Source organism: Solanum pennellii, chromosome 9 (assembly GCF_001406875.1).
Source record: "Solanum pennellii chromosome 9, SPENNV200".
Lineage (NCBI taxonomy): Eukaryota > Viridiplantae > Streptophyta > Magnoliopsida > Solanales > Solanaceae > Solanum > Solanum pennellii.
In genome coordinates this window covers 341256-366149 of record NC_028645.1, presented here as the reverse complement: position 1 = coordinate 366149, position 24894 = coordinate 341256, and the positions used below count along the sequence as shown (strand labels likewise).

The window sequence follows — 24894 nt, the reverse complement described above, 5'->3', positions numbered from 1 at the left end:
ACTAGGGGAAAAGTAAGTTGAATATGCTTTAAATTCTTTATTTATACATAATGTTAACATTAACTCGTCTTCTGTTCTATGTTTGTGAGAATAACAATTTTGCTAGCATACTCGATGAGTTCTTGTCTTCTCTCCTCAAAATGTTTATATCTGATTGAATATAAGAATCCTCCATTTTTCTATACTTCTAATGTGTTTAATTTGTGTCTGCAAGCGAGTTCTCTGCATTTTGCACTCCTAACATACACCAGCTTTGTAGAGATGAACTGGACGTGAATTATCACTAATCAAGTGCTTTTTATGTGATTGAATTTAAAAACAAAGCACATCTTGCTAAGCCTATAGCCTAATTTACCTTTTACAAAATGAACACTTCTATGATTTTGCAAAGAGATAAATAGATTAGGTGGCAAAGCATAAAAAATAAATAAATAGGCTGCAGTATAAAAATATAGTGCCTACTTAGGGTGTTCAAAATGCAAATAACTCTTTTGCGGTCAGTCTTTGGCTCTCATTAATATCTGCAGTTAGTTGATGTCGCTGGTTAGGATATATGCGTGCAGTTGTGCTATTATTTTTGTTTTCTTATTTACTTCATATTTTATCGTTGAATCATCATCAATGGTCAAGTTAGTTAAATATATTTTTAAGAACGCTCTCTATTATATTCCCTACCCCAATCCCTTCCCAAAAGAGAAAGGGGGAAGTCAGTTAGGAAGCCATGAACATGTGAAAACTTTGTTTCCTACAGATTGATACTAATGGCAAAGGGACCTTGGATTATGGGGAATTTATAGCCATATCCCTCCATCTTCAAAGGATGGCTAACGATGAACATTTGCACAAAGCTTTCTCCTATTTTGACAAGGATGGAAATGGTTACATCGAGCCGGATGAGCTTCGGGATGCCTTGATGGAGGATGGAGCAGATGACTGCACCAATGTCGCGAATGACATTTTCCAGGAGGTTGATACAGACAAGGTGAACACACGGCAAATGAAAAAAGCCTCTACTACTAACATGTATTTAGCTTAGGATGGTATATCCCTTATCTTCTGTTTCTATAAATGCAGGATGGGCGCATCAGCTTTGAAGAATTTGCAGCCATGATGAAAACTGGGACAGACTGGAGAAAGGCATCTCGACATTATTCAAGAGGGAGATTCAATAGTCTCAGCGTGAAGCTAATGAAGGATGGTTCAATTAATTTGGGGAATGAGTAAAGTTTTCATACTTTACTGTTTCATTCATCAAAATCAAGTTTTATATCATTGTTCTCTTCCCATTGTTTTATGATATTCTTGGCTTGTCAGTGGCGACTTCATCTGGGTAAACCTTTATAACCATTTGAAACAGAGAGTGTATGCTCCTATCCTCTTCCTGTCGACACTTTTTACTTTTTTCAAATTTTTTGTACAAAAAATATTTTCTTGTTTCATTGTCGTCGGTGTCTATTATTAGGAGCTAACATACATGGAAGTATGCTAAGCTCAAATGGCTTTTCTTTTATCCCTTTTTCTCCAATCCTCAATTTCATAGGCGATTTGTATGTACTATCGCTGTTTTAGGCACTGTTTCTGTTGGCTCTAAACCTGCATTTGTGTTAGTTTGTATTTCTTGCAGAAAGCTTGGGCCTGTTTGTTCTTATGTTAACGTACTCCCATTTTGTGCTTCAAAACTTTAATATTTGAAAAGGGAAATAGGGCTTTGACAAATCTTTTGCATGGTGAAGTATTGCTGTGTTAACTGAGTGACCAAATTCCCTGATGTCCTTAGCTCTAATCTAATTGCTTTTACTTTGTAACAAATTGTCATAAAAAAGAAGCGAATATGGTCGGATTGTACATTCATTGGATTGAAATCTTAATATATAAATATAACCATCTAGTATTCGATCTAATTTGTAAAGATTTTTTCGAAAGAGTTGCTTTTACATAGAGAGATTTTCTCTCATTTTATAACGATTCGTTAGTCGTTGTGAATAAGTATAATAGTGGCCACTAAAAGAATGTTTTAGTACAACGTTAAACGCTGCTAATACCTACATTAATAGCCACTAAATGTAAATTTTACAGGCAACATTAGCAGCTAAGAATAAGTATAATACTTGCCGCTAAAAGATTGTTATAGTCGCTGCAAATGCCTAAACTTAATTGCCGCGAATAGTATGTTATAGTCACCATAAGGCTTTAAAGGTCACCACTAAATTAGGTTTCAGTGGCAACTAGTCGCTGCTAAAGCTCATAAAAGTCACTACTAAAAGGTACTTTTAGCAACGACATTCATAACTTTTAGTGACAGTATAAGTCGCCCTAAAAGTCAGTTTTAGCGACGACATTCATCACCTTTACCAAAAATTAGACAAAACCATCTTAGCAATGACATTGTGTCCTGAAAAGGCCAGTACTATAAGACACTGTTGACCAAGAAAATGGGGATTTTACATTACTGCAGAAAAGAATTTATTTATATATCGAGAGAGGTAAAGACGAGACAGTCTAGTATTGATGTCACCAACACAAATTATTTCTAAGCTCAACCATACAAATAACATGAATTTCTTATTTCAATATTCATAAACAAATGCATACAAATAACATGAAAGATGGAAATTTCTAATTACCACTGGTAAATGTCATGTTCATAGTTTGAAGGAAGAGGTTCCCAATCCGATTTATGTGAGGAATTTATAACTGATTGAAATGACCAATATACCCCTCCTGATATTTATAATATATAGAAAAATAAAAAGAGAAACCTGAAACCCTAGCTGCTGCTGCTGCTACCATTTGAGACGATGGCAATAAAGATGCCCAAGTGTACGTGCTCCCGTCGTCGCCATGCCCATCTAAATTTAGCTCGTAGAAAAGCCAACAAGTCCATTCTTAAGAGAATAAAAGCTAATCTTCTTAAGTTTAGCAATGGAGGAGAAGAAGAAGCTATCAAAAAATTCAATCTTTCCAGATGCCAAAATCAAATTTGCAAAGGTATCCACTATTTCTTTCTTTCTTTCTTTTTTTCTTTCTGCCATGTGTGTGTTTTCATTTGGCTGAATTTCAGGGAAGAGCCTTTCAAATGACCAGATGGAGATTCATCAGGTCACTTACTTTTATTTCGACATACAATTTGAACATATTCTGTTTGTTTTGAATTAACTAATAAATACTCCAATCTAGGTCTCAACTATTCATTTTCAAGACGAAATAATGATGGACATCTTCCGCAGATTACCTATGCAGTCTCTTCTTCGATTCAAATGTGTTTCTAAATTATGGAAATCATTAATTGACGATCCTTACTTTAAGAGGACACATTATATTCATAACAGGGATAACCAAAAAGTTCTTTTTGCCGAAAGGTTTCTTAGTGTGGATGATGATAACTACAGATTCTATACTTGTTCTTTATCAATGGTTGAGGATAAACAAAAGCTTGATTGTCCTACAAGCTGCAATTCGATGGATGCTAGAATATTTTGTTCTTGCGATGGATTGGTTCTTATTTATGTTTGTTCTGAAACGGACTATGAAGAACTTTTGTTGTGGAATCCGTCCACAAGAGAATCAATGCTAGTTCCCCATCCAGAATTTCCAATAATTACTTATATATATGGCATGGAATATGATGCAACTAGTGAAGGCTATAAGATCCTTGCAATTAACATGAATGATGAAAGTACCAATATTTCGGTTGAATTTCTCTCTGTAAAAAGGAACAGTTCCTGGAGAAAAATTGGTTATCCAACTGACATTCAGCGGATTCGTGGTTTTAGGGATTGTGGTACATATAATTTGGCTTTTCTACATGGAGCATTTCATTGGCTTGGTAAGTTTGGTAAGTCAACTTCTAGATATTATACTACCATTTCATTAAATATTTCAAATGAGGTGTATGGGGAGGTATCGTTATTGAAGCAAATGTATGATCTATGTCCCTGGTACTTCTTTGTCGATCATGGTGTTTCAGTATTGAGAGGAATGCTTTGCTTTTATTCTACATATAGCAATATAGCAGAGGGCGCTAAAGGCATTTTTAAGTTGTGGATAATGAAGGACTATGGTGTGAGGGAATCTTGGACTAACTTTATTATAATACAAGATATCGATCTTTTTCTTTCAGCGCGACCAATGTATATGTTTGGGGATTGTCAAGTGTTACTACACTTCCGGCGTTTTGGATATTTTAGTTCTAATTTCACAACAAGTGGAAGACCATTTGATCTGTGCCCTGAATGTGATACTTATAAGCAAGGAATTGTTTATGCAGAGAGCTTCATCTCACCTACTTCACTACTTACTTAGTATTTGCATATGTTTTCTTCCGTTGAAGATTATGTAACAAATGTTTATTTATTTGGGTTTCTTAATGTATTTATGAAAGCTGTTGTCAGTTTATTTATTTCATGACTCAGATTTCTTTGCTAAAAACTTGATTGATTGATTACCTATTGTTATTTATGTAATTGTTCATAGATATTACGATTAGTACACTGTTGATGAGTGGAATGATAAATTGGTCTTTCTTTATTAGCATTTTCTCCCCCCTTAGCTCTTCCTCTATTAGCATTTTCTCCAAAGGATGCACATTTTTGTTATTTGTCTCAATGGTCTCTTAAACAGCGTTGAGGAACGACATACTCTGGAGGAGAGGAGTTCAGATCAGTTCATGTTCCACTTTGAAAGAAGCATCTTTTACCACAAATGATGAGTGTTGAAACAGTGAAGAAGAAAATTAGCAGTCCAAAAGAATAATAAGGGAGGTATACTTTCTGGTGGTATTTCAAATTGAGCTTTAATTCACGTTTCTTTTTTCTCAATCTCGATCTTACTTAGGAGACGTGGATCCTGTTGCCATATTCACAGCTTCTCCGTGCACTTGTTGCTTCATCTATCAGCTTTCGTTAGGAAAGCAAGAGCAATGTCGATTCCTTGCTTTTGTCCATTGAACTCCGTTTTGTATCCATCAGATAGGCGTTTGCCCTTTGGTTATTTCAGCTTCGGCTGCTGATTCATGTGTTTTCATAGATGGTGGTAGCAAAGAGGCAAGGTTGTTGTGGCACTAGAGCATATTGTGTTTCCGAATATCCTTGCCATCGATGATGATTTGTAGAACTGCTCTATAAGTGCAATGACTCTGCTCTTTCCACATCCACTTGGTCCAACAAGAGCAAGTGTAAGGACGCATTGTGAATTTTTTTTTGTTTATTTTATGATTTGGCAAATGTATTTGTACATTTGCATTGGTGCAAATTCACTAATACATGGGTTAAAAATTTCCCAGAAAGAAGGGGAAGTTTATTATAAGGATTAAATGGTGCAATTGTATTCATCTTTAGAATACAAATTGGTTAGACGAGACATAGTAATATAGAGAGAGGCTGACGATCCTATCTGCTCAGTGAATTAATTGGACAAATCTACTTTTCAACCACTGAATATTGGGCAAAGAATGGTGTCTGGTCACCAAAATATTAGATCACGAGTTCAACTTAGAAATGTGTCTTAGCGTGAATTTTGATAGGATCATTGAGACGGACGATATAGCTAAAAGATACAATAATATGCACTAGCTGGCATCATTGGAGTTGATCTCACTACCACAAAGCTAGACATTAAAAGAGGCCTAGAGAATTAAATTATTTTCTTTCCTTTTCTTCTGTTGAAGATTATGTACAATGAAAAGATGTTGTGTTAGTCCTTTTCTTGTTCACTTATCATTATATAACAGCTATTTTAACAATACGATACAATACATTTAAGCAACAATCAAAATATAGTAGTTGAAGTAACACGAACAACCATATGAACGTTCACATATGGAGATTTCATCATAACAAAAACACTTGATCGTTATAACATCACGGGGCTGTTTGCCCAAAAATAGAAGCCAAATGCAAACATTGTTGGAGTTCCAAGCAGTGGAATGGGAAAAAATCAAATGGAAAAGAACATATATAGACGTGGCTTGTCGCTTAGCGATCCATCTGCTATTACAACAAAGAATAAAAAAAAAAGGAAAAAACAACTTCAAGTGTAATAAACAATAAAAATAAGTTTCGAGCTATACAAACTAATTTTTCTTGATAAGTATCCTTGTTTAGTTCCCTTTGCCTTCATCTTCATTCAATTGCGGAAATCATTGACCATGAGAGGAAGCCCCTCTTGCAACGATATTTTTGGTTCCCAGTTTAGCTAATATCAGGTTTCCTCTTGTGAGGATCATCAGCGGTGTTGGCTTTGAACTCAATAGTGGCACTGGGATCAATCACTTCTTTCACCACCTGTTTGGTTTCATAACATATCTTAGCACACAAAACTAGACAGATATAGATGTTGATTAGATATTTAAGACATTTCCTGGCACTAAGATAACCACATGAAGTACAACATATGAACAAATATCGAGTAAAGCAACCAAAGCTTCTGTACGAACATATTTGTAGACATGTACATATGCGTAAATAATCATAACTTACCCCAGCAAGCTCCAACATGGTAAATTCTCTTGGAAGTTGAAAGGGCCAATGTGCTCACCCTCCATGAGGGCCACTAATCCATCAACCTTTAATCAAAATGAAGCTAATTATCTTCAATATGGGTCTTCCAAGCTACTTCTTTAGATCTCACATTGATCAGATACACACATACAACTCTCCAATCAGAACAAATAAGAGACCAAAAAAAAAAAAAGCTTTTGATGAACATTCGAGTTAATGTAAAGAGTAAGAATGACTTTAATCTCAAAACTAGCTGGAATGGCCTATATGAATTATTTTCTTCCAATTTGTGCTTCACTTGGCAGATTCCACATTAGTTTTGATAGCTCGTAAGCCTGTTGAGACAAGTCCCCTCAACGCGATTTTAGGTCCATCACATTCCCATTTTGCTGCCTCCAACTATCATATAGTCATATCTAATGACCGAGCAAGCCAAACCTTCTCAGGCGAACTTCGGTCATTTTATCATTCATGTATGCAACTCTCACCCAATGTGGAGTGTGATTATTTCAAATCTTATCCAATCTTGAACTGCATTTTTATCTTAACATATGACATTTATCTTGTAGATATGTTGGAAGTTTAGAGGTTCAATATTTGCTCTAATATAACATTGTTCTTAAGCTTGACATTTCACTCCCGTAACATCACTGGCCTATTATTTTTATAGTGTATTACATATGCAACTATCGTGCCATTTTCTGGGATCACTGTGCCTGGCTATCCAATCATCTACATTAAGGCACCAAAATCTCATATATCTCACTTCACCTTTAATTTTCCTAGAGCTGAACTTACATTATTCTATCTTGTATATTCTCTACAGTGTACTTTAGATGGAATTTGAGACCTCATGGTGCTTAACCCACTTCATTAACCACTAGGTCACTAAGATTTTGAAGTGCATTAACCACTAAAATTTTGAAGTTCATTGATAGGGAGAACATACATCTTCTAATTCTAGCAAAACATTTTCTCTTTTCAATGAACCTCTTGCCCAGTTTTAGAATTTTACTGCACAATATTGTGATGCAAACTTAACAAAAAGCAAGATGTAGAGCTAGAAAAGGACGTAGGTTCCAACCAGGAGAGCAAAGCCAGTTGCTCATAATATGAGTTACAACTTCTACAGTTATTTGTCATCTAAACGATTGGAAGGATTTGCATATGAAGTTCAAAACACAGGCAATATATATTTACGTCCCAAAGAACTCAAGGCTAATTTCACTACCATCCATACTAACAGTGAACAAATCACTTCAAGAAAACTAACACCTGCTAAAGGCTATAGCTACCCTTGACCACCTTCAACCAATAAAATATACTGCAATCTGACGTCCATATATACATAGGTAAAAGTAACACGCTAAGGCAGAGACAAGGAATGAGGGAAAAGAACTCATCAAAAGATGAAGTACCAGATCAGAGACGAATTGAAAACTATGAGTTTGCTTTCCATCACCATATACTGTCCTTGGTTGCTTGCGGATGGCCTGCAAACATGGTTTTAGAATAACAATAAATACCAATACAAGCTCAAGTTAAACTAAATGATATGATGGGCTAATAGAACAAACCTGAGCAACAAAGTTGCTGACAACACGTCCATCATCTAAACACATATGAGGACTCCGTATGTATTGAAAATCCGAGCAATACGAACCTGCATACAAAGATTCAGAAAAGGAGCTGTAAAGTTCAAGGTAATCCATGAGAAACACACAGGTTGACATTACCACTTACTGTACCACTTAAGACTCTGTTTGACTTTTGCAAGTGGAAAGGGGGAGAGCAAAATACATAATTTGAACTCAGACTGAATCTTATTGAAAAGAAAGAAACGACTTGCTACTCCGCTACCTATATTCCATGCTCTCTCATCATTTTGTTCAACTTCTCAAAATCAAGAACTGGCAAAAAGATAGGTTTCAAGTTGAACTTTCCAAATTTTCCTATAGAAACACTACAATTAAGTTGGATGGATAGCTACACACCTTCGTTTTTTTAGATCATAAATGCGAGCAAGCATATCACATGTTAACATACGATTCTGATGTACGTGTAGGCAACTTCCTAGGACCTAGTTTTAGAATAAGCCATTTTACCTGTATGTATTACTTCCCTCCAACTTGAACTTTTCATTTAAAGAAGTACCATTCATCACAGAAAAACTCTACACCATAAATTTATCTTCTGTTACTGATAATACACGTTTACTAGAGTTGTACAGTGGCTCGCAGAGTAGTAAATGGTTGTTGAGTTAGTTATTATTACGGTGTAGAGGGGATTGTTGTTGGTCCCTTATAGTTTTGTTATGACTTTATTTAGTTGCATTTAAGTCTTTTTCAGTCTTTGGGTATATTAGCTGTAACAAGATTCGGGAAAAGTATGAAGGAAAAAAGCATTAGCTATTTGCTTCTTCGCAATTCTTTTTCTCTTCTTAGCTGTTAATTCTTTGCGAACCCTTGCGATTGCGAATTTGCATCAGTTACTTGACATTGCTTTCTATGTTTCAAGAATGTTTCTGCTCAATCTCAAGAAGGGTATTAAATAACTACTCCTACACTCCCCAATTTCTAAGTTCAGACATTCTTGAAACATAAAAAGCATTGGCAAGTAACTGATGCAAATTCACACAGCATTTCAGCAAAGGAGGCTGCATTTAGTTTTTACAGCACACAACAAAGCAGATAATTGTGCACAGAAGCACTCAGCTCCATCACATGTTAAACTTATTTCTAAAAAGTCAAATCTTCATTACCTCGACATTTGCACCGCGATGGTATTCCATAGTCAAGGTTTCCGCAGTCCGTTTTCCCTCGTCATAGCAGCTCCTAACACCTAGGTGTTTCAAGACACTCAAAATCATTAAAATAAACTCAAAAAATAATTTTCTTGTTTCAAAAAGGAAAAAGGAAAACAACAGGATTCGTTAGTTGTTGCACACCTATTGGATTCACATGACCCCAATATGTTTCCTTTTGAGGATGCTCAAGCGGATCACCATAAACCTCACTTGTACTGGTAAGCAAGAACTTAGCACCAATTCTCTTGGCAAGCCCCAATATGTTAAGGGTGCCCATCACATTTGTCTTGTAATCACAGTTAAGGATCTCAAATGAATCGAAATCCAACAAACTAGTCAAAGAACTCTCATTTCCATAACATTAACTAATAAAACCAAAAGAGGTATTTATACATAAAGACAATAAATTTAACTACAACAGTTCTAACAGGATTATACAAACTAAATAAGCAAATCAACAAACATTCATTTCCTATATTGCTCGGACTCTTCAAATATGCCTCTCAGTGTGTGTCAGATCCATCAAAAATATTGCCTTTTTAGAGGATCCGGCATGGGATACACACACACACACATATATATATACATATTATATAATACAGATAGACTCAGTGCAGGTGAAAAAGCAAAGGCGACACAAGGTCATTTTCGACATGCTCTTTAACCTTCTCACTCCCCCCACACCCCACCACCTTAAAAGGGGAAAAAGTGAGAAAACACTCTTTTTGTTGTAGTTTGGTTTCCTTTTTCCTGAAGAAATAAACTCATCCACCACAAAAATTATGATCTCTAGCATGAAAACCTTAACAACAATAGAGGCTTCAGAAACAAAGATTGCTTTTTTCAACAGATTTTATCTCTTAAAATAGTCAACCTAAGCAACTTAGCTGATCAGGGTCAAGCCAACTTAAGTCCCAGGGATGAGCAGTTAGTTCAGGAATCATAAGTGACAATCAAAAGATAGAAGCAAATACAGAAGTCATACGATCACATCATGAAAAACAAAGCATACAAGCCAATATTGGTTACTAAGGGGCTAGGCTAGTGTCTGCTAGTTTGTTGTGTAAAAGATTTATCAGGCCAATCTTTTTTTTGATGAAGTTAGTAGTTTTATTACTGGCATCTAGAAGATGCAAAGAGTATTAAGTAGATAAGCTAGTCCTATTACATGTTACAAGTTAAGACTTGGGAACAAGCCATAACCAATATATCTAGAAAGGACCTCACATGACTATGGATAGTCTAGAGTTGAAGAGCTACAGAATATAAGAAAGCAGTATAACTATTCACTCATGACTGGCTGGAACAACAAAATAGACTGAACAAACATTTAGCCTTGAGTTATCAGGGCCCAATCTAGCATACCAATAATTATCTTAACAATCAATCCAGTGACAGACTGTTTTATAAGTTACAGGCGTGCCTCCATTCTGCAAGCACAGATCAATAGTTATGCATGCACATGCACAAACACACACACACATAGACAGAGAGGACACCTGTACAATAGAAGAATGGAGGTAAAAAATTGTGAGGCATAATACTTGCTCCAAGAAGACTCATCAGTGCAAATGCACTCTCTCCACTAAACTTATTCAGCATAGCACCAATGGAGAATGGAGTTTCAGGTTAAGTTATGACCACTCCAAAAACATAAGAGAGCAGTACAGAGCTTGCACAGCCAATACATAACAATTTTGAACTGCCATTGCCCTAGACATATAGTTTTGAAATCATTATTATTTATGAGAGACTAGGACTATACGACAAGAATCTGAGATAATTCAAGATGCCAATAACAGAAAGTACACAAGGATAGTTAGTAGTAAGATTTACAAAGAGAGAAGCAAGCAGTGGAAACAAAATGACACCGGTTGCAGTCAGGAAAACAGTCAATTCCAAACACAACATTAAGCCCATGTGCAGTGCCCAAAACCTATCAGAATCAAGTGATTGTAAGTTGATGCGGTAGAAAAGGTCATAATATCGGAAGCCAGAGTGTACACAAAATGAAATAGTGAAATTACCATTGTGAGGTCCAAAGCAATCATCGAAACCTCAGCTTGAATTCCTAGGAATATGCATGTAACTTTGTCATATTCTTCACTGCAAATCTTTGACACCATCAAGGACAACAAAGTTATTAGACATCACCAGTTAAACAAAATACAAGATGTGCACAAGCTGGCCCAAACACCAGGTTAGCCAAAAAAAAAAAAGAACTGTCCTTGCTATGGGTGTTCTAGATGAAACATACAAGAGCAGGAGAATCAATGTCCATGCATGTTGGATTTACTAAGATTCATCACTACTTAGACATACAATCAAAAGTTAAATTCCAATGAAAGAACACTACCTGCACAAGATCTCGGTCTGTAACTAAGGCTATACAAGCAGACAGATACTGGCACAGAATGACAGCAAAATTGAACAAGAGTACTCGCATGACCAAATCGGACTTCTCCATCAACCATTACAGCCCATTTCCCAGGATCAATATAGCCAACTGCAATCGGCAGCATTGGCACAGGATCAGAAAGTACTAGCTGAAGCATGCTGGGCTACCTATATTCGCTAGACGGAGTTTCAGACTCCATAATTTGATTTAAATAGTAAGCAAGCCCAGAGACCTCAGTAAACTAGCACTACAGCAAGCAACCCGTTTGACATGATCAAGCTCAATAATACAATCCAAACCAGTGAAGTTCCAAGTTCCGACCACACAGCTTTTCTATGTAGCATGGGTAGAACTGGATATCAAAACCGCTCGTAATCTCTGGAGAATTTTGAGAAAGTTTGCACCCAAAAACAATGGACGTGAAGAACTTTACAAAAGCAATTTATTAAGAGTCTGCTAAAATCAACCAACTCAGAACAAGAAATCTGACAAGTGCGCCTTATAAAGATGGAAGTCTTTTCGAATTGTTAAATCCACCAACTCCAACCAATCACAACATTAACATCTTTGCATCCGTCAATAAACCGATTACCGATTCTGATTTCTGAATTGAGTTAAATACCAAAACTTCAGTCAATTAGACAGAACCATCTTTTGCTGTTCTAATCTAACCTGATCGAGTAATGACATTATGTCCTGAAATGTCAGCAACAAAAGGCCAGTACTATAAGACACATTGGCTGCTGAATTCATGTTAGACCAGGAAAATGCCACTGAATATGAAAACAATGGCAAAAAAATGGTCCTCACACCTTGAAAGCTCTGTTGATTCCTTACTTTACTGCAGAAAAGAATTTATATAGAGAGAGGTAAAGACGAGACAGTCTAGTATTGATGTCACCAACACAAGTAGCAAATTATTTTTAAGCTCTGATAATTAATGAGACTAATCGAAACCATACAAATAACATGAAACATGGAAATTTCTATCTAGAAAAAGTTATATGATACATGCCAAATTTGAGTCTTTATGTATATCAAAATGGTAGCATAACAAAGGACATCAAACATTCAAAAAGTGTCTGCATCGACCCAGAAATGATGAGGCATAGAGCCATTCCTCTAGTAGTAACAAGAAATTGCAAAAGCTATGGCAATTTTCTTCTTTTCTGCCCAGACCCCTAAATTACCAGGAAAACCTCTTTGCACATTTTAGTCATGTTATCACAGCATTTTAAAAACTGATTATGCAGGGAAATGCTCTCATATTGAAGAATAGTATCCCAGGTCCCAATCGCTTCGCTTCAGAATTATATCTTAATCAAAACAAAGTTCTTCACTATTATTACCCTCTCTTATGGTAGTAGGGGGCCATCAGCAAAAAGTGCAACTACAGCAAGAGTCAAGGCCACATCTGGCATTTTGTTCATGTTCATGTCATTGGCACGCAATGTTTCCTTCCAGAAGAGTTCCTTTGAGGTCCTTTAACCGTGACACTGTTCTCCGTCCATGTAACTTCTGCCCCCATCTTCTCGAGGACCTCAGCGAACTTAAAATGCCCCTTCACAAAGGAAACATAATGTCCAAAGTAAGTCCTTTGTTAGATAATTACCTTATGCAGTCACAGACTAAGATGTAGGCCATGCGCTGTGCAACTCTTAATTTTTAGTACTTCCACAAAATTAAGCTAGTGAATAGAAGAGAAATAGGATGTATTATGGTGCTGTCACAAATTCCAAGCACAAAATGGAAAAGTATAGAATGTGATTGCCCCCAAGGTCTTAATGGCATGAGAAATACCTGTAAACTGCTTGTTCCACAACCTTCAACAGTGACAGTTCCACCCATGACAGCTGCCCCCCACCCAACCAACCCACCCAAAAAAATAGCTAGCACTTGAGGCATCTCCTTCCACAAATGCTTTCCCAGGAGACCTATGGTATCCTCATAACTGTTAGCTTCATCGATCGGTGGAACCAGATTATCAAAGACACAGTGTGAAAGCAGACTCACTTGTACTTCTGACCTCCTTTTACCAAATATCTATCCCAGCTACTACTGTGTTCCACAAAGACACCAAATCGCTCCATCAACTTCAGTGTCATTTCAACATAAGGCACAGATATCAGTTTGTCAATTATTTCAATCTCCACATCTCCTAGAGCCAGGGGAGCATCCATAAGCAGTACAGTCAGGTATTGGCTGCTGATGGATCCAGAGAGCTTTAACTGATAGATATAAAGGGAGTATAACTTAGCAAGAACTCAAAAGCGGTTATATTACATCTTTCGATACCAGGAAAGAAGCTGAGAAAGTAAACCACAGATAACATATGAACATGATTCATCAATACAAAGTTAAAAAAATATTGCAGAATCAAATGTATCTTCTTTAATTTAGTAGCAGAGACAAGGAATGTGGAAGATATCAAATGGAGGGACAAGAGACTTTTGGAGGAAACAAAGACAAAATAAAGGAGGACAGCAAGTTACTTGAAAAATTGGAAGTCCGCCTTCCACATTTCGGACTTCTTGTGAAGTGGATAGATACTACAGTTGCATTGTTTCTAATCATACGAGCTTCATACATGCAAGAAAAATATTTGACTATAAACTAATTTACTCTATGGCACGAGGGAGAGAGCACATGCATGTTTTTAGACTTAAAGGTCAGTAGTTCTAAGAAAAGATATAAAATGAAATAAAATATAGGTAAATCAGATGGAGATAAAATGTATATTTGTTACGACACAATCAAATGAAATATAAGTGTCCCCTCTCTTACAGCTGAAGCTTTTTAAAGAGGCTATGCACATAATTCAAGATATTACCAGAACAAGGTTGAGGTTTCAAGTCTCACCACCACATTTTTCCATCTGTAACTCGTCGTATTTCAACTGATGAGAGGGATCTTTTGGCCTTACTTCTCAAGATCTAAATTAAGATAATGTGTGTCTTCTTGTCTCTTCTTTCTATGTAGAAGTTATCTCATAAAACATTTAATTTAGGACTATTATCACACAAATGTAAAACTACAATAAGATATAATTTTGTCAAATGAAAAACTCGGAAGACGCTAAAGGAGAGAACTTACAAAGAAAATTTCAATATATTCACTCTCTGCCATAAACACACTAATGCTTCCTCATAACCAGCAGACTCTCAACCGCAGCACAACCGGAAATTCAACAAGTAATTATTATATAAAGCAAGATTAAATCTTCTCATCTGCCATAAATACATAAAAGTTAAACTTAGAAAGAAACAAACACGTCCAATCAATAGTAAAAAGGAAGATTTTATTCGTATAAGAGTGGAACTACATGGAAAGAGTGGAATATACGCAAAGCTAAGTTTTGAAGCTACAAAATAGACTTGTATCTCTCTTTTTTCTCCTATGTCATTATTTACGTTCTAGCTAGGTAGCATGGACAATTTCTTCTTCTACAAGTACAATATGGATGACAAAGATGACGCCGACGAGGCCGACGTATGACACGCATATTATCTATCTCAGTATTCTGCCTCTGCAAACCTATTCGTGTCGATCTCCTCGGAAGTACCGGAGCTTGAGCAGCCAAGCGTACCGACCTCCGAGGAAGAGTTTGAACAGGTGGTTGAGGTGGATCAGCATCATCAACCTCTAGAGCAGGCCCAGCTGCAGCAAATGAAAAATCTTGAGAAGGTAAAGTTTGAACTGATGGAGCTTGAACTGGAGCCGGATCAGCAGACTCATCCACATTAACAACACCTTCTACAATAGAATCATCAACCTCCAGAGCAGGCCCAGCTGCAGCAAATGAAAAATCTTGAGAAGGTGGAATTTGAAGAGTTGGAGCTTGAACTGCAGCTGGATCAACAGACTCATCAACAACACCTTCTACAATAGAATCATCAACCACCAGAGCAGGATCAGCTGCAGCAAATGAAAAATCTTGAGAAAGATGAGTTTGAACAGATTGAACTTGATTTGGAGGAGAAGGCGGTGGAGGTGGAAGTGAAGCTGGAACAGCTACTAGATCGGGATAAGCTGCAAAAGATGAAGAACATAACTAGCAAAACTAGCAAGAACTAGCAAACTAGCAAAAACTAGCAGGAACAGTAGATTCGAAACATTTTTCGAATGATACCTTTTGTTGCTCCTTGAACAGGATTAGGAGCAGAAGATGAACAACCTGCATTTTAAAAAAGAATCATTGTTAGGAAAAACTAGCAGAACTAGCAAGAACACTAGAAACGTTTTTCGAATGGGACCTGCATTACAAAAGGATCATTTTTAATGAAGAACTAGCAGGAACACTAGAAACGTTTAAATACTTAATTCCCCCAAAAAAACTTTATTCTCGTAAGGTTAACAAACAGTTTAATATTTGAAGTTGTTGTGAAATATAAATATCAAAGACAAACTACACAAACTACTCTGCACTAGAAAGATATTCCAGCCTTGGAAAACACTACTAGACCACCGGAATTTTCTTTCAGTATGGAGGAAAAGCTCTTTTTCATTAGCGGGGATAAATCTTTCGAACTCAAGAATACAGGGGATACACATTTCAGCTGGTTTTCATTGATAGAAAGAGGCAGGAGATTTACAAGTAAGGTAAGCTTAGATCCACACAATCTAAGATGGGTATGTGAGATCCTAATACAAGCTTCAAAGGGTTATGGACAACTATACAGAAGGTGGGGTAGAAAACAACAGCACAACCTATACAGAGTCTATCAAAACTTCAACGTATATGGCAGATTCGTTCGCATTGAAGTATGGCATGGCTCCTCTAAATCTGCAGTAATCATTCCGGAGATGAGCTTTAACAGTGGGTGGACAGATTTCGCGACTAAAATCATTCGATTTCTGGGGAAATTCAACAAGTCAGGGCCACCACCAATACCGTCTCCATTGACAAAATCCTATCGGGCTGCTGCTAGCATAGTAAGCTGGCCAGAATTCAGCCAACCAGCAAGCATAGGTGGAGTCAATGACAACCATCCGCTCCACAGAAGCTTAGTCGGCACTTTCAATGACCCTTTTCATCACAGCCCGAACCCTGAGTTAATTAAAAAATGGTTCATCTCTAGATGGAAAGTCACTGCTGGTTTCAAAGCCACGCCCCTTGACCACAATAAATTCCTCTTCGAGTTCCCTTCGAGACAAGAAGCAATAAGAGTTAAAGCTGGGGAATGGTTCTGGAACGGAAGGCACCTCAGCCTGTCGTGGTGGTCAAAAAATATTAACTCTCAGACAGGGGAGCCACCGGAAAATATCTGGCTAAAAGTATTTGGGATTCCCTTAAATGCTTGGACCATGGACACTTTCGAGCATATAGGGGATAGATGCGGAGGCTTTATTGGAGTTGACGAAGATACAAAGAACAGATCCCACTTTCTCTGGGCTCGTATCTGTGTCAAAAATTCAGTCATGAAATTCCCGGCGAGTTTGAATTTTGAATTTGCTGGCTGGTTGTTCGATTTGGCATTAATTTCGGAGATCCGGTCCTCTCCATTACCCACTGGACAAAACCCTGAGTTGGCTAGGGTTGGAAAGCTGCTGGGAACAGAGTCCCATTCAGTCCCACGTGATATCAGATTTAAAAATCCACGTGAGGAATCTGTGGACAAAAGAAAGGGCAAGTCTTATTTAAATTTCAATATAAATGGGCCGGCCCAACACTACCATGGGAGAACTTATTTAGACTGGAATAACGATTATTATTCCAAAGGCCCAAACAAAAGGAAGCAACACAAGGAACATAACAGAATGCAATCATGGAGAGCCTCCATAGCCAAAGCAGACCCATGCAGCTTTAAACCTTCAACTTCCTTCAGTGCAACGTCCTTTGATGCTTTGGAATTGGAAGTTCAAGCTACTACACCGGAATTTGGAGCATAATGCAGGAGTTTTTTCACAGCTTGAAGCGGATGATGAAGCAGAAATATCTCCTCCTTCTTTGGGCATATACACACAAGATCCTATTCCCATCTCAGGGTACGATTCCAGTTCCAGTCTCTCTTCCCAGTCGCTCAACAGTTTTCTGCCTCTACCGTGGCATAATGATCATTCACCACAAACAGTTGATTCACTTACTGTTGTGGAAACATCAAAATGGACCAAATTTACTATGATGAAGGCTTGCAAAGTGCTTGGGGTAAATGTTTCAGGTTTCGAGCATGAAATTCTGGATATTATATTAAGAATGGAGGAAAAGAGGAAAACTCAGATTCTTGAACAAGGGAAGAAGTCTGGGGACGCTAAAAAAGGGAAAAGCAAAGCAACAAATGAACTTCAAAAACTGGATTGAGGTCTCCAAGATGGAAGTGGAAAGAAAGATAGGGGCAGGCACCACAACTCTCATTCCAGATGAGAGTTAAAGTACTCAATTGGAATGTACAGGGTCTCAATAATAAAGATAAAAGAAGTACTTTGAAATTTCTTATCCAAAAGTGGGGAGCAGACATTGTTTGTTTACAGGAAACCAAAATAGAGTCTTGGAATCCATCTCTAATCAGACAAATATGGGGGAATAACTGTCTCTCCTGGGCAGAAGTCAAAGCAATTGGCACCAAAGGTGGACTGTTAATTTTATGGGACAAAAGAGCTTGGAATTGTGTTGAGTTGGAGGCAGGGGCCTTCTCCCTGTCATGTAGATTTGAGAGCACCTCTGAAGACTTCAAATGGGTTTTCACCGGAGTATATGGACCTTTGGTTGGAGTTAGCATCAATCAGGGGGTTGTGGTCTGATCTATGGGCCATAGGAGGAGACTTCAATGTGTGTAGATTCGAGGATGAAAGGCTAAACTGTAATAGAAGATCCAGTGCTATGCAGGGTTTCTCCAATACCATTTTGGATCTTGAATTGATTGATCCTCCTCTCCAAGGAGCACAGTTCACCTGGTCAAGAGGGGAGGAGACACTCCAAGCCTCAAGAATTGACAGGTTTCTTTATTCATCAGAATGGAGTGAGATGTTCAGGGCTATCAAACAATACACAATGCCAAGAGTATTTTCAGATCATAAACCCATCATCCTGGAAAGTGGAGATTGGGAGGCATCACCATCCTACTTCAAATTTGAAAACATGTGGCTTCAAGCAGAAGGCTTCATTGATATGATAAAAGGATGGTGGCAGTCCTACAGCATTCAGGGAACCACAGACTTTGTTCTGTTGCAGAAACTCAGAAACCTAAAGAAAGATATTTCTAAGTAGAACAGGGAGGTATATGGAAAAATTGAAACCCAAAGAACTAAAGCTCTTTTGGAATTAGGGAAGTTGGATCATTTAGCTGAACTCAGAACCCTTTCAACACAAGAGAAAACACAGTCCTTCAATCTGAAACTGCAACTTCAACAGATTGCAACAGCTGAAGAGATCTCATGGAGGCAAAAATCTAGATGCTTATGGCTTAAAGAGGGGGACAAGAACACAAAGTTCTTTCAGAGAATGACCAATTCATATAGAAGGGGTAATTCCATTGACAGACTGAGAATAGGAGATGAACTGATTGAAGATAAAGGAAGGATACAGAATGGCATTCTGGAGTATTATCAACAAATAAACAAGGAAGCTGAATCCTGGAGACCCTCAGCTGTTTTTGAGAACATGTCCACCCTAAGTATAGAAGAAAAGGAGGAACTTGAACTTCCTTCCACTGAACTGGAGATCCCTAATGCTCTTATGGCTTGTGCCCCTGACAAAGCCCCAGGACCTGATAGTTATACCATGGCTTTCTTCCAAAAATCATGGTGCTTCATTAAAGAGGATATACTAGCAACTTTCAATTTCTTTCACCAGAATTGCCAAATGGTGAGGTCTTGTAATGCTTCTTTTATTGCTCTAATCCCAAAGAAGAAAGGTGTTGTAGAGCTTAAAGACTATCGGCCTATAAGCCTCATAGGTAGTGTCTATAAGTTGTTGGCTAAAATCCTAGCAGAGAGGATGAAAAGGGTGATGAATTTTTTAGTCTCGGGGCAGCAGAGTGCTTTTTTAAAGAATAGGCAAATAACTTATGAATCCTTGATTGCTAATGAGGGGCTAGACTGGAGAATCAAGAGTGGTGAGTCTGGGATCTTATGTAAATTGGACATAGAGAAAGCTTTTGACCAACTTAACTGGGCCTATCTAGTTAATATACTGAAACAAATAAAATTTGGTGATAGGTGGATAAGATGGATATATTTCTGCATTTCAACAGTGAAGTTCTCAGTTTTGATCAACAAAAGTCCAGTTGGATTTTTCTCTACTCAAAAGGGGTTGAGGCAGGGGGATCCACTCTCTCCTTATCTATTCATTCTGGCTATGGAAGGACTATCTCAGTTACTAGCTAGGGCTAAAGAACTTCAATGGATTCAAGGATTTCAAGTAGGCAGCAATCCAGCCACCACTGTCAATGTATCTCACCTTCTTTATGCGGATGACACTCTCATTTTTTGTGGAGCTGACAGGCAACAAGTCTCCAATCTAAACACCACCCTTATAGTTTTTGAAGCCATCTCCGGACTCTATATTAACATGCTCAAAAGTGCCATATATCCGGTTAATCAGGTGGACAATCTAGAGGAACTTGCTGGCATACTTAGTTGCAAAATAGGATTGTTACCCACCACCTATCTAGGTCTTCCCTTGGGGGCAAGTTTCAAATCTTCTGGAATTTGGAATGGAGTTATTGAAAAAATAGAAAAGTGAGTTGCTACATGGAAAATGCAATACCTCTCTATGGGAGGTAGGCTCACTCTCATCAATAGTGTACTAGATAGTATTCCTACGTACTGCATGTCTCTATTTCCAATACCAGGTTCAATCTTGAAACAAATAGATAGGCTCAAAAGGAGATTTCTATGGGAAGGAAATAGTCTCACTCGCAAGTACTCTCTAGTTAAATGGAAATCGGTAACTCAACCTAAGTTTCAAGGAGGCTTGGGAATCAGAAATCTCCAACTTCACAACAAGAGCTTACTCATGAAGTGGCTCTGGAGATATGGACAAACTGAGGTTGGGTTTTGGAGAGACATCATCAAGGCTAAATATGGCATTCAAGAACACTGGTGTCCAATGGAAAGCACTGAACCCCATGGTGTTGGGGTCTGGAAACACATAAGCAGTTTCAAAGATAATTTCTTTGAGGAAGTATCCTTCAAGGCTGGTAATGGACTCAAGATCAGATTTTGGCAAGACAGATGGCTTGAGAACTCTAGGCTAAAAGACTATTTCCCCTCCTTGTTCCAGATAGCCTCCAACAAAGAAGCAACTATAGCCCAGTACAGAGACAACAACCATTGGACACCTATTTTCAGAAGGAACTTCCAGGATTGGGAGATTAATGACCTCCTTTCCCTCTTAGAAACTCTGCAAAACACTACATTGGTGGTCGAAGATCAAGACAAGATTCTTTGGGTAATTCTAAGGAGAAGACCTACACTGTGAAAGAATGTTACAAAAAATTGAGCTCCCAGAATGGCATTCTACTAATTTGGCCTTGGAAACATGTCTGGAAAACTAGGCAACCCCTCAGAGTTTCTTGTTTCACCTGGACAGCCTTGAAGGAATCATGTCTAACACAAGACAACCTCAGGTAAAATAGCATAAAGCCGACTCAACAAGAACACCATCATACAGTTTTCGTATTTCACAGAGGATTTTTAAAATTCAATTCAAGAAATTCATCAACCTATTTTAGCAGAATGGTAAACATGATGATGCGATTAAAGGATCTTTTTACTTATCAAGTGAAAAATGAAAGATATTGAACAACGTTTTTTTCCCTTCGCTTCCTAGCAGGCATTTACTGTTATAATTCCAAATTTTAAGACGCAAAAGCAAATCTATCTAGAATTTTGAGTGGGACCTGTTTTTTGTTTTTAGAACTTCATTTGGAGCTCCTAAAACAGTATCAGCTAGATGAACAACATGCGAATCATTGTTATGAAGAACTAGCAGGAACAGTAGAAACGTTTTTCGAATGGACCTGTTTTTGCTCCTTGAACAGGATCAGAATCAGGAGCAGAAGATGAACAACCTACATTTTAGAAAAGTATCATTGTTAGGAAGTACTAGCAGAACTAGCAGAACTAGCAGGAACACTAGAAACGTTATGAATAACTAGCAGAACAAGCAAGAACTAGCAGGAACAGTGAAAAATAAAAAATATTAAACAATGTCTTTTTTCCCCTTAGCATCCTAATAGACTTTTACCGTTATAATACCAAATTTTAACACGCAAAAGCACGTCTATCTAGAAAAAAATTTCGAATGGACCTGATATTTTTGTTTTTAGAAGATTATCTTTCCCAGGAGGCGGATCTTTTGAAGCTGCTCCTTGAACCGGAGCCGGAGCTTGAGCCGGAGCATTTGAAGCTGCTCCTTGAACTGGAGCCGGAGCTTGAGCCGGAGGTTTTGAAGTTGCTCCTTGAACCGGAGTCGGAGCTTGAGCCGGAGCATTTGAAGCTGCTCCTTGAACTGGAGCCGGAGCTTTTGAAGCTGCTCCTTGAACCGGAGTCGGAGCTTGAGCCGGAGCTTTTGAAGCTACTTCTTGAACCGGAGCCGGAGCTTTTGAAGCTACTTCTTGAACCGGAGCCGGAGCTTTTGAAGCTGCAGCAGGAGCTTGAGCCGGAGCATTTGAAGCTGCTACTTGAACCGGAGTCGGAGCTTGAGCCGGAGCATTTGAAGCTGCTACTTGAACCGGAGTCGGAGCTTGAGCCGGAACTTTTGAAGCTGCTCCTTGAACCGGAGCCGGAGCTTGAGCGGGAGCTTTTGAAGCTGCTCCTTCAACCGGAGTCGGAGCTTGAGCCGGAGCATTTGAAGCTACTCCTTGAACAGGAACCGCAGAAGAACCTCCAACATCAGCAGAAGCTTTTCCCCGAGCTTTTTCCACTCGATTTTTTCGATGAGCTCCGTTATCTGGAGGTAAATCCGGATCGGAATCGGAACCGGAACCGCAATCCGGCAGATCTCCATCCGGAATTGGATATCTAAATTAAAAAAAATATATATAAATATATACATTAACATAAACAAAAAACTATATAATTATGTTCAAAACTTACGCTGATTTCCCTGAACTGAATCTGTACAATTCATTAATTTTTTCAATATCTACTATTCTGAGACGTATCCAAAGCTCCAAATCCACAGGGTCACTCGCATGTTTTTTTGTTACTACTTCTTTCAACAGGTTATACCCGTAATGACGGACCATTGTATCGAGTGTTTCTGCTACATAATATTTTTCAAAAATACAAGGAGCTACACACTGAATAATACCCAGTGATTTACAAATTCCGCAAGCCATTGCTAATGGCTTCAAAATTTGACGGTTTCAGATTTCCCAGAATTTTTGGGACGAAAGGGTGAGTAAGGCATTGCTAATGGCTTCAAACTTCAGAATTTCTCAGAATTTTCGGGACGAAAGAATGAGCAAGGCATTGCTAATGGCTTCAAATTTTGACCTTCAGAATTCCCAGAAATTTTGGGACGAAAGGTGAACAAGGCATTGCTAATGGCTTCAAACTTCAGAATTTCCCAGAATTTTTGGGACGAAAGGGTGAGCAAGGCATTGCTAATGGCTTCAAACTTCAGAATTTTCGGGACGAAAGAATGAGCAAGGCATTGCTAATGGCTTCTTTGACTTAATCGACTTCAGAATTCCCAGAATTTTTGGGACGAAAGGGTGAACAAGGCATTGCTAATGGCTTTAAACTTCAGAATTTCCAAGAATTTTTGGGACGAAAGGATGGTATTAGCGTATAGAGGAAGCTTTTTATTTTAATTTTTGTCCATACTTTTTATTTTTATTAGGAACATTCTAGAAAAAATTCATAATTAGAGGAAACGGTTAAGGACTGGAAATTGCATTTAATTAATTAAAATTCATTTCAATAGGAAAATAGGGGTGGGGGAACTCAAAAAAATATATATGAGAAAATAGACAAATAGGTTTGCAAATCATTGAGATATGCAACATCTAGACAATAATTATTCATTAAACATCGTTAAGTGCTATCACAATTTATTTTTAAATATATTTTACCAATCATATAAAATTATGAGATAATAAATATCACAAATATTTTACCGATCATACAAACTCAAACAATCTAAATTATTTAGCTTTCAAGTAAAAAGATGGAAAAAAAAAAAAGATTGTGACAAAAAAGGGCATGAACCTTAATACATGAGGAAACAATACAAATGGATTGGTTGCTTATCTAATACTTAAAATTGGATCAATGATTGATATTAATAGTTTATTATAAATATATTTTTTTATTTTTTAAGTAGCATAAATCAATAATTCATCAGCATTCTTCGAATTCAGTTGATTATATATGCTAAAGTATATAAAATAAGATGGAAAAACATACCTTTATCTACCAAAACTTCTAGTTGATGTTTGTTGTCAAGTTAAAACTCACATAAATAGAATGGGAAAGAGATGAAGTTAAGCATATGTTATAGAAACTTTGTAAGAAAGAAAAGACAAGTGGAGAGTGATATAATGCAATAGAATGAAGAAGAAAAGAATGAAAAAGACATCAACTTTAATTCTAATGTCAGACCACAATACAATATTTAACTTTTTTAAAAATAATTAATCGATTCGATTAATCAAATTTTAATAATTTTTTTTTAAAAAAAAGTCTTTGATTAAGAGTTGCGGGTGAACTATCAACCACCAAATTACATTGTTATTATCTCATCTTCGATTGTGGTCTAATATTTTGATGTCCTAAATATCAAATCACACAATAATAATTTATGATGATTAAATCCTACTCTTAGATATTAAGTAGTGTAGATAGAAGTAAATTTAGAATTTAAATATATAAAATTTGAAATATAAAATAGAATAATTTACTAATTTTCCAAAATAGATGATTTATATATATATATATATTTTTTAAAAAACAATTAAGTTTTTATTGAACCTATAATGATGACAATAATTTCAACTAAAGCGAAGAAAATTCTTTATAGGAATATGATTGTCCTCTTGTAGCCATTCACATTCATCCTCTTTGATCTTTATAATCACTAGTGAAACTATTCGCGCTTCGCGCAATTTTAAAAAATATTTATAAGATAATAATATGAAATATGTAATATTTAGGTTAGTATCGAATGTATAAATAATATTAATATTTCTACTCGTCTGCGATATCATAGACTTTTTTAAAACATATAAAATATATTTATTTATTAT

The 24894-nt window shown here is 37.2% G+C and overlaps 3 protein-coding genes and 2 pseudogenes across 6 annotated transcripts in view; 2 read left to right on the top strand and 3 right to left on the bottom strand.

Moving 5' to 3' along the window:
• Positions 1 to 1648, top strand: part of LOC107031281 (calcium-dependent protein kinase 13) — a 10381-nt gene extending 8733 nt beyond the window's left edge. Inside the window, exons 6-7 of the mRNA XM_015232594.1 lie at positions 752 to 982; positions 1075 to 1648. Of these exons, the coding sequence (XP_015088080.1) occupies positions 752 to 982; positions 1075 to 1224 (381 nt within the window). The 3' untranslated portion in view covers positions 1225 to 1648. The remainder of the gene's footprint in view (positions 1 to 751; positions 983 to 1074) is intronic.
• Positions 1649 to 2751: 1103 nt separating this feature from the next.
• On the top strand, positions 2752 to 5329 carry LOC107031099 (F-box/kelch-repeat protein At3g23880-like). Of its 3 annotated transcripts, none has more exons than XM_015232321.2 (4): positions 2752 to 2988; positions 3062 to 3099; positions 3178 to 3835; positions 4621 to 5329. In XM_015232321.2, the coding sequence occupies exons 1-4, from the start codon at positions 2799 to 2801 to the stop codon at positions 4713 to 4715; spliced, it is 981 nt and encodes a 326-aa protein (XP_015087807.1). In that variant the 5' UTR covers positions 2752 to 2798; the 3' UTR covers positions 4716 to 5329. The 3 variants fall into 3 exon arrangements, with proteins under 3 accessions (XP_015087807.1, XP_015087806.1, XP_015087805.1); XM_015232320.2 differs by lacking the exon at positions 4621 to 5329 and adding an exon at positions 4121 to 4458 and having other exon boundaries at positions 2753 to 2988; XM_015232319.2 differs by lacking the exon at positions 4621 to 5329 and having other exon boundaries at positions 2754 to 2988; positions 3178 to 4458.
• Positions 5330 to 5919: 590 nt separating this feature from the next.
• LOC107029886 lies at positions 5920 to 12528 on the bottom strand (annotated as a pseudogene).
• A 90-nt stretch (positions 12529 to 12618) lies between these two features.
• LOC107031100 lies at positions 12619 to 14929 on the bottom strand (annotated as a pseudogene).
• Positions 14930 to 14978: 49 nt separating this feature from the next.
• LOC107031098 (skin secretory protein xP2-like) lies at positions 14979 to 23593 on the bottom strand. Of its 2 annotated transcripts, none has more exons than XM_015232318.2 (5): positions 22739 to 23593; positions 21951 to 22663; positions 21661 to 21711; positions 15831 to 15875; positions 14979 to 15616 (listed from the first exon to the last, which is right to left on the bottom strand). In XM_015232318.2, exons 1-5 carry the CDS (start codon positions 22981 to 22983, stop codon positions 15108 to 15110), a joined length of 1563 nt encoding a protein of 520 aa, XP_015087804.1. In that variant the 5' UTR covers positions 22984 to 23593; the 3' UTR covers positions 14979 to 15107. The 2 variants fall into 2 exon arrangements, with proteins under 2 accessions (XP_015087804.1, XP_015087803.1); XM_015232317.2 differs by having other exon boundaries at positions 14979 to 15730; positions 22739 to 23577.
• Between the last annotated feature and the right edge of the window lie 1301 nt (positions 23594 to 24894).

Excerpts from the sequence above, each read along its gene's own strand:
- LOC107031098 (XM_015232317.2), bottom strand. The coding sequence starts at position 22,983 with ATGGCTTGCGGAATTTGTAAATCACTGGGTATTATTCAGTGTGTAGCT. Across the intron at positions 22,664-22,738 it reads TTCAGTTCAGGGAAATCAGC|ATATCCAATTCCGGATGGAG; the intron begins GTAAGTTTTGAA and ends TTTTTAATTTAG. Across the intron at positions 15,876-21,660 it reads TGTTCAAGGAGCAAAAACAG|GTTGTTCATCTTCTGCTCCT; the intron begins GTCCATTCGAAA and ends TTTAAAATGCAG.
- LOC107031099 (XM_015232319.2), top strand. The coding sequence starts at position 2,799 with ATGGCAATAAAGATGCCCAAGTGTACGTGCTCCCGTCGTCGCCATGCC. Across the intron at positions 2,989-3,061 it reads CCAAAATCAAATTTGCAAAG|GGAAGAGCCTTTCAAATGAC; the intron begins GTATCCACTATT and ends GCTGAATTTCAG. Across the intron at positions 3,100-3,177 it reads ACCAGATGGAGATTCATCAG|GTCTCAACTATTCATTTTCA; the intron begins GTCACTTACTTT and ends ACTCCAATCTAG.